This window comes from Hylobates moloch, unplaced genomic scaffold, assembly GCF_009828535.3.
Source record: "Hylobates moloch isolate HMO894 unplaced genomic scaffold, HMol_V3 SCAFFOLD_13, whole genome shotgun sequence".
Lineage (NCBI taxonomy): Eukaryota > Metazoa > Chordata > Mammalia > Primates > Hylobatidae > Hylobates > Hylobates moloch.
Window position 1 is genome coordinate 9109867 of NW_026652288.1, and position 9930 is coordinate 9119796.

Here is a 9930-nt window from a genome sequence, read left to right on the forward strand (position 1 = left end):
CATTTTAAGATCAGAAAGAATCTTACGTAGCTATTTTTTCAGATTATCTTCTGACTTAAAAATCAGTTCTCAAGTCATTCAGTCTGTTATTTTACTGAGATTGGTTAGTAAAATAATAGCCATTGTGATCCTATAAAACCAAAATTATTTTGAACTCACTAAGACTGAATGTTTACAAACAGAAGCATAGAGTCCCCAACTTAATTTTTTGACTTTACAACGGTGCTTGAGTGACAGGCATTCAGTAGAAAGCATACTTCAAGTACCCATACAATCAATGTTTTTCACTTTCAGTGTTCAACAAATCACATGAGCGATCCAACACTTTAGTATACAATAGGCTTCATGTTCTTTGATTTTGCCCAACTGTAGGGCTAAGTGTTCTGGACACATTTAATGTAGGATAGGCTAAGCTATAAATTAGTTCATTAGGTTGGGTGTATTCAATGCAGTTTTGACTTAGTATTTTCAACTTACAATGGGTTTATCAGGGTGTAGCCCCATTTTAAGTTGAGTATCTGTACCTGAACTCTTAGATTCCTTTTGAATATCTACTGAAGCACAATTCTAATAACAGCCAAGGCACTCACAATCACATAATTAACTTTGCTAGTTTTAAAATGTCCACTTTATTCCATATAACACTTAACCAGATATCATTTACATCTGAGGAAGAGATGGCCCATGAGACTGATCTGTAGTAAAACACTCTAAGAAATGCAGTCCAATTTTATACATTTCCAGGCATCCCTAGACAAGTGTGTCACAATGCACAATGCAGAAATATAGGTATCACTACTACATTTTACATAAAAGGGAAGTATCAATAAACTTTAGAAAGTAGTAAATTCACCTGTCCCTTAAAATATGGGTATGCAATTGTTACAAAGCCATAGTAAATGGTTTATAAAATGTACTTTTATTTTATGTTACTCTGCTGTTACATAGGGCATAACATTTTCACAAGGCTTTTTTGGGACTACAGTCAATGATTAGCAACACACAATAGTGGTCCAACTCTCTAAATAACAATCACTAGACAAACTGGACACCCTCTCACATGTGCACAAATCTGCATGGAAAAGTACTAAAGTTTTAGACTTGGACTTGTGTACTTTATTTCCCCTTTCTAGTGTATTAAGAAATGACATGCACTTTAATTTGCCAAAAGCAATGCTTGTATTCTGGCAGCAACATGCTACTTCTATCACATAGTAAAGTGAATACCAGAACTACAAAGGCAGGAGGTGTAAGTGAATTTTTATTGGGAAGGGAGGTTGGCAACTTAAACAGCAGCAAATAAAGAGTGAATAAGGAAACTCCCTGTTGCCACAGATACACAAGACCTCCTTATGTGATACAGGAGCCATTTCAATTTGTGACCCCTAGACAGAGACGGCAAGTGCTTTTCCATTCAATCTAATACTTCCAGATTCCTACTAAAAAGGAATACATTAAGAGCATGGAAAAGTTGCTTATTGAAAGGAAACCCCCGAAGAGTAAGGGAGGGAATGTAGAAATTAAGAAGTTATGTGGAACACTCTTTAAATTGTAATTAACTACATTTTCTTATTTTCACAGTAATACAAAACACAGTCACTTGCAGAACTGGTTCAGATTACTTAAATACCAGATACATTTTTAGTCCTCTACATAAGTGTTTGGGAGTTACTTATGTTTATATGAAATGAAGCTATTAATACTTTTCTACAGCAGTACTGCACACCAGGAAGGCCAAGACAAACACAAATCAAGGAATGAAGTTTTCCCAAAGCTGCAGTGTGAAAAGACTATAAACAGTTGATTCCATACACATGAATGGGTTTCTTTGCTATAGGAAATCCAAGTGGATAAGGAATGGAGATGTGTAAAAAGGTTTCTTGAAAGAAAGAAGGATGACACCCTGTATGGATTTAGTTTTCAGCCCCTTCTGCCGCATCACATTCTTCTCCTGCACTGTCTGATGTCCAAAGCTAGAAAAAGAAGAATCATATTAAGTTACTATTTCTAGATTAGGCAATTACACTAAGTATTATTGTTATATCAAAATTAACTACAAGAGTAGTAAATTCCTCAAACAATGGAGATCTTGACTAAGACTAAAGTTCTCTCTCAAAACCCCAAAGACCATCATCTTCCCAAAATACATCCTTGCAGACCTTTCACTATGCATTTACAAAATGACATACACACATACACCACTACAGCATGGTTTTATAGCTTCCTTTTTATTTAAAAAGCATTTGGCCAGGCACAGTGGCTCACGCCTGTAATCCCAGCACGTAGTGAGGCCAAGATGAGAGGATCGCATGAGGCCAGGAGTTCAACGGCCTGGACAGCATAGCAAGATCCCATGTCTACAAAAAATTTCAAAAACAAAATTGGCCAGGTACGGGGTGGTGTGTGCCTATAGTCCTAACTACTCAGGAGGCTGAGGCAGGAGGACTGCTTGAATCCAGGAGGTTGAGGCTGCAGTGAGCCGTGATTACTACGACACTGCACTCCAGCCTAGGCGACAGGGTGAGATCCTGTCTCAAAAAAAAAAAAAAAAAAAAAGTAACTTTTTAAGAAAGGCACTCTACTTTCAGAATAAGCAAAGTGATAGTCTTAGAATTTAATGCTGTCTCTATTCCCAGCAGCCCAATGCTCTTCTTGAAAGCACTACTGCAGTATTATTACAGACTAATAAAGCAAAATATTTTCACAGGGAGGAAAAAGCCGCAATCATGGTTAACAATTTTCAAGTGTGTGAAGGGCTAAACTATAGGAAAAGCAGACTTACTTTGTGTTTCTCCAAGAATTAAATAGGAGTGGGTGATGGAAGCTACAGGGAAGCAATGTGTGCATGTATAGACAGGGTTCTTGAATTAGACAGAATGTTAAAACTAAGTGGATCTTCCAGGATCTCTCTAATTTTAGGACAGAAAGATGAAGTGAAGAAGAGAAGTCATTATTTATTGACTATAATTGCACTTTATTAGACCAACAGCAAGACATTAGTGTTAATTTCAGAAAAGCTAGAATCTTACATAATCCTTAGGTTATTATGAAGACACTAAAATAAATAAAAACAGACAAAACAAAACCCCCCAAAGACCTGTCTCCATAATACAGAAAACAAAACAAAACCGATTAAAAGACAGCTCCAAGGTATACATCTGGGAAGAGGTATAACTGCCTAATTTGCTCTTCCTCTTTAGAACTATTTGCTGATCCCCTCACAACCACAGGCACTTCTCATGGCTAGAAATGCAGGGTCTTCATTCCCCTTTCAGTGGATTCGTAATTACCCTATTCAGCAAAATTGAACAGACATGGCGCTAATATTTTAAAAATCCTATCTAGTAAATGATAAAGCACCAAACTAGGGGGCTGGGAGGACGAGATTTATATTAAAAGATTTGTTCCCTTCTTTTTCCTTCTGTGAAGTCTAAGATCTTACCTATCAAATTTACTTGAACCTACAAAAGAATGTTAAAGTAAAGCTTAAGCTGTACTATTTCTTGATTACTTCATCATTTGCCTATCTAAGAAGCGGGGAGAAAAAGACAAACAAAACAGAAGCTTTTGCCTAGAAGCAGAGAAGGAGTAAATTTAGGTACAGGTTTACTCCCTAAATGCTTGTAGAACATCATGCACAATTCACAAAGTAAACTTTTATTAGAACAAGGTACTTCATGTGCTTTTAAGAAAGCCTAGATATCTACATAGTCCCTAACTGGCTATAGCTGATTTGCCCCAAAATATTGAAACTTTTTAAGCTCTCTTTATTAACATAATTTATCAACATCTTCACCCCAATGAAACAGTAATATTAATATTGAGTTCCTATAATGTTAGTATCTTCTCAGGAAGGTCTGATAAAATGCCTATTCAACTTGAAAACCTGCCTACAAAATAATGTTCGTCCCATAAAATACTAACACGTATCTCATACTTTTAGCTCTTATGTATCTGCCCTAAAAGACACAAAGTCCAAAATAAAATATAAATACTTTGGTTTCTGAAAAGGAAATAAAATTAAAAGAGTAAACAACTCACTGTTAGGTTGTCTCTAAGCAACTGCATGATGAGGGTGCTGTCTTTGTATGAGTCTTCATTCAGTGTATCAAGTTCAGCAATGGCCTCATCAAAAGCCTGATAAATATTAATATCCATGGTAAAATATGTGCATTGACAAAAACTGGTTATTCTACAATTACAAACCATTTTTACAAAATAAGTGAACACCCACCTTATGTTCTACCATCAACAAACTCAACAGAACCATTCTCTCACACTCTCAGTTTAAGAACTTACGAGTATGACTGGAATTTTATAAACTATACATTTAAGTAAACAAGCATGTCTTGGTTCTTTCACAGGACAAAGGAACAGCAGCAATGCTTAACATACTTCTTTCCAATAAGAAGTAGTATTTATCTGTACAGGGTGCTCTTTATTCTCTCTCTCGTTTTGAGCCACTTTGAGGAATGTGGCTAATGCACAGCTATTCTAGTGACCAAACCTGGCAGGCATGACTTTCTAATCTTTTATGTTTCCTTCTTAACATCATTTATCCTTCTTTGATTACTCTGCTCAGTATGCTCTGTAGGCACATCACTGCTTATAATCATAGGGTAGAGTAAGGTGTCAGGGGCAGGAGTAGGTAATCATGATGGGAAGAAAAAGAGATTTCAAAGTAAATATAGTAGAAATCATCCCTGGGTTTCCAAGTAAAATACTTATAAATTAACATACCTGGTATCTCAAATAACTATAGCTAAAGTAGGTATTTCCTGGACCCACATCTTACCGTTTTAGCCAGCGTGCAGGCAAGCTCTGGGTTATTAAGAATCTCATAGTAAAATACAGAAAAGTTAAGAGCAAGCCCCAGGCGGATTGGGTGTGTGGGTTGCATCTCTTTCTTGCTTATATCAAATGCCTCTTGGTAAGCTCCTTGGGAATTATCTATCGTTTCTGTGAAGAGCAAAAAATAAGAAGCGCAGTATTAAAAATAACCATCCAGTACATAGTACATTAGCAACTTGAACATATGCTACTAGCTCTTGGTAGAACCAAGATTTTTCTCTGTATGGGTCTTTTAAAATCACAGTAGCTAACAAAAAACATTATTGTGGCCAGGCACGGTGGCTCATGCCTGTAATCCCAACACTTTGGGAGGCTGAGGTGGATGGATCACTTGAGATCAGGAGTTCAAGAACAGTCTGGCCAACATGGCGAAACCCCGTCTCTACTAAAAACACAAAAATTAGCCAGGCCTGATGGTGGGCATCTGTAATCCCAGCTACTCAGGAGGCTGAGGCATGAGAATCGCTTGAACCCAGGAGGCGGAGGTTGCAGTGAGCCAAGATCACACCACTGCACTCCAGCTTGGGCGACAGAATGACACTGTCTCAAAAACAAACAAACAAACAAACAAAAACAATATTGTGTACTGGGTATTTAAGAACTTGTTTATGGCCAGGTGCAGTGGCTCATGCCTGTAATCCCAACACTTTGGGAAGGCGAGGCAGGGGGATCACTTGAACCTGAGAGTTCAAGACCAGCCTGGGCAACACAGGGAGACCTTATCCCTGTCTCTACGAAAAATAATAATAATAATAAAAAAATAGCTAGGCATGGTAGTGCGTGCCTGTAGCTCTAGCTACTTGGGAGACTGAGGTGGGAGGACCCCTTGAGCCCAGGAGGTTGAAGTTGCAGATCATACTGCTGCACTCCCAACCTCGGTGACAGTTTGTCTCAAACAAATAAAAAAAACAAAAAACCAGTTTAGAATGTTGCTTACATATAAACACCTTAATGGAAAAAAACATGAGACATTATAGTAAATCAGACTTTTTTCTATCCCTAGGATAAAACTATTTTCTTATTTTATGCCTTTTAATTCTATTACTTGGAAATGCAGCAATTAAAAAGAATTTGACTGGAAGGGGCGCAGTGGCTCATGCCTGTAATCCTAGCACTTTGGGAGGCCGAGGCGGGCAGATCACCTGAGGTTGGGAGTACAAGACCAGCCTTACCAACATGGAGAAACCCCGTCTCTACTAATAATACAAAAATTAGATGCATGGAGTGGTGACGCATGCCTGTAATCCCAGCTACTTGGGAGGCTGAGGCATGAGCCTCACTTGAACCTGGGAGGTGGAGCTTGCGGTGAGCCAAGATCACGCCATTGCACTTCAGCCTGGGCAATAAGAGCAAAACTCCGTTCAAAATTAATAATAATAATAATAATAATTTGACTGGAATACCCTTTCCCTAAATAATGTAAACTTTACAAAGATCATCAACACCAAAATCTCTATTTTTCTGATTTGGAGAAATACTGATTCTTAGTATCAAGAGGTATTATTTGAAAGGCAATATAAAAGTTTCAATACATAGGACAAAATCTGCTCTGACCAGAGTTTGATTACTGGCCTAATTAAAATGTTACTCTCCCTTCAAAAAACGTTCAGTATTACCAACACTAATCTGATTATACCCATGTTTCGAAAAGGGTAGTTTTCTGTATGAGGCCACTGGCCTATTACAGCTTTAGAGATACTGACGTAAGAGATTAAGCTATCCCTTTATGACCTGAATTATGTTCATTTTCCTTCCTCTGAAATGGCACATTTATTGATCTAATCCCTGACTGGCACAGCCTGCATGCAATAAGAAGTTCTTGCAGCCTGGCAAATTAGGAAGCACCAGTGTCTCAGCAATTAGGCTATAAAGACAGCCTATCTACGAATCCCAGACTATCAGAATGTAGACAGGACTATGTGTGAGACCTGAAAGTGCCAATGAGCTCCTAAGAGTTAAATCAGATTAAAGCTATAGCTATGTCTCAATCTCCCAAATATTTCTCTTTGGCTTTCTGATACTTAAATGTACAGTTCCGTGCCAGTATCATGTCCAATTCTGCTTATCTTCATGGCAACAGAAATTACACATCAGTAACAGAATAATGAAGTTTAGTATACAGATTTTGTTACAGCAAGGTATAACAGTTTCTCAGGTACAAGTTCTCTTTATATATTCAGTTACACTGATATTTAGGATGGCAAAACTCTCATTTTCAGATCATAGTAACTATCTGTAGGGGTATATCTTTGTAGACAGGGCAAAATTAAGAACAAAATAACAAACTTACTGGAAAAAATAAGGAACTGATACTTCTACTACCTAGAACTTGATAAATTTGGTAGCAAGCACATACACTAAATTTAATGAGATCTATCTTATATTCAGCTGCCAGTATCCCAAGAGACATTCACTGCAAATAAATTCACTTCACTTTTTTATTATCAAGTTAGGCAATTCGGTCACTTTTTCCCATATCCATGTTTTCTATGATAGTCTAGGTTAAAAAAAAAAAAAGGTATTTAATACTAGTATCTATTTTTATGACCACTACTTGATTAATCAACAATTCCTGTGTATTCAACCTTCTCAAGTAAAACCTAACCATATGGGTCATTCAAACTTACTGTGAAGTTGGAACAAGTTATACACCAGCAATAACACACTCATTTCACCTCTCCTCAGAAATTTGATTATATGTAATTAGCAGTCAATGTTATGACCCCTTAAAATAGACGATAATGAATATGACAAACCGAAAAAGCCTGTTTCCACGTTCTGTATGTAATTTCAAGTGATCCAAAGTTTTAAGGCATAACAGAAAGGCCATGAGAAATGCAGAATCACTCATAAAGTTTACACAAAAAACTCTGGAGCTAAAAATACAGTGAACTAAAATTCTAAAACATAAAAGATGAATCCTGTTTTAAATAATACCATACGCGATTATAGAGTTCACAGATGAGCTTAATTTCTTTAAAGAGAATGTGATGTAAATTTATAATCCAATTTTCATTTTTGAGAACATAAGGTAATACTAATTTTCTTGATATACGTTCTATTATTAAGTCACAAAGAGCCTGAAGACTACGTATACTGTCATAGTGTCCCATTTATCCCCATTTTTTTTATATTCTACTTTTGCCCATATAACAAATATACTTACGTTTTCGATCATCACCACATGCAACCTCAGCAAGGTACCGGAAGTAGTCACCCTTCATTTTCAGATAGAAGACCTTACTCTCTGGATTAGTTGCATTGGCTATTAAATATTTATCCAGCAATTCCTGAAATAAATAAGACAGAACATCAGGCACTAAACTTCTGCCTACTGTGCATTATCATTAAATGATAAAACTTCTGCCTAGAGGGCATTTCAATCATTAACTACTACAGTAATACTATACCATACCAGCCTGTACTTGAAGCATGTGTTCTTAGAGCAGGGGTTAGGTTGTTGCCACTAGTTGCCCTGGGAGGCTTTAAATGATGTAGCCTACAGTTTCTTATGGTAAGGCTAGATTCTAGATTACACCAAACATTGTAATTTAAAACAGCCTGTCTGTTCACTCATCCATTCATTCAACAAACATTTACTCATACCTGCTAGGTGCTATAACAGATACAGAGAAGACTTAAAATCAGGCCCCTGCCCTCAAGAAGCTCACAGTCTGTAAGTACACCAACTACACACCAAGAACTAAGAAAGATGGGAATACGGTGCTAAGGAAGCACAGAGAGAGAGTAGCTCTGCTGGAGATGGCCTCCAGTTAAGACAGGCTTCCCAGGGAGAGTATTTGAGGTGTCAAGAAGGAAAAGTAGAAATGTACCAAACAGAAAACAGGGATGTGCACTCATTTTAGGGAGGGGAAACAAAATGTTTAAAACATCAAGTACGAGGCAGAATAGTGCTACTCAGTGCCCTCTGCAGTCAAGTGTCCATCTAAAATGAGGTAAATACAGGAACTGAGAGTAAGAGGTTTAGAAACTTGCACAGCAATTTAAAAGAAGAATTTTAGGTCTATGAAATCTAATTTTTTTTTAAAAAAAATTCTTGAGTATGTCTTTTGTCCCTAATTTCATACAAAGAAGTATTCACTTCTAGTACACGGTATGCTATGCCTTGGAGTATAAAAAAATCACAAAAGACAAATATGATAGAAATCTTCTTAGATTCAATTTTTCTTGATGCTAGGTCATCCATTTAAAAACCTTTTTAGGGCCGGGCGCGGTGGCTCACGGCTGTAATCCCAACACTTTGGGAGGCCGAGGCGGGCAGATCACAAGGTTAGGAGTTCAAGACCAGCCTGGCCAACATAGTGAAACCCCGTCTCTACTAAAAATACAAAAAATCAGCCGGGAGTGATGGTGGGCACCTGTAATCCCAGCTACTCAGGAAGCTGAGGCAGGAGAATTGCTTGAACCTGGGAGGTGGGGGTTGCAGTGAGCCGAGATCATGCTACTGCACTGCAGCCCGGGCAACAGTGCGGACTCCGTCTCAAAAAAACAAAAACAAAAACAAAGCCTTTTTGTATTCAATATTACAAAGCAAAATGAAATTCTCATAAAAATGTTAAGATACTAATACTAATACCTACTTCATTGGTTTGTTTTGAGAATAAAACCAATAACAGACGTCAAAGCCTGGAATAGTGTCACATGTTAAGTGCTCAGTAAATGTTAGCTAGTATCAGTCTAGGTACACAGTTTGAAAAGCACTGCTCCAGGAAATGTGAAACTAGTGAACGTTTTAAAGCAGGGAAGAGAGAAGATCCTTTTTACATTTTGGAAAAATAACCACAGATACGGTCAGTTAATATTATATAAAAATACCATCCATGATACCAAAGTGGCAAGTCTGGAGCATAAACAAGTAAGGTTGAGTCAAATTCACGTAGTTGCTAAAGAAAAGGAAGGCTGTTTATAAATTTTAAAATATACAATTCTAACCAAGAACTTTCTTCTAGTTTATCTGACTAAAAGTGGTCTAACAAAATGCAATCACTGCATCCATCATCCATGGTTTTTTTTTTTTTTTTTTTTTTTTTTGGAGACAAAGTCTCTGTTGCCCAGGCT

At 37.3% G+C, this 9930-nt stretch overlaps 1 protein-coding gene across 1 annotated transcript in view; it reads right to left on the reverse strand.

The window, feature by feature from the left end:
* Nucleotides 1-600: 600 nt before the first annotated feature.
* YWHAQ (tyrosine 3-monooxygenase/tryptophan 5-monooxygenase activation protein theta) overlaps nucleotides 601-9930 on the reverse strand; it is a 45569-nt gene continuing 36239 nt past the window's right edge. The window contains exons 3-6 of the mRNA XM_032172190.3: nucleotides 8018-8141; nucleotides 4796-4959; nucleotides 4042-4137; nucleotides 601-1973 (exon numbers count right to left, since the gene is read on the reverse strand). Of these exons, the coding sequence (XP_032028081.1) occupies nucleotides 1914-1973; nucleotides 4042-4137; nucleotides 4796-4959; nucleotides 8018-8141 (444 nt within the window). The 3' untranslated portion in view covers nucleotides 601-1913. The remainder of the gene's footprint in view (nucleotides 1974-4041; nucleotides 4138-4795; nucleotides 4960-8017; nucleotides 8142-9930) is intronic.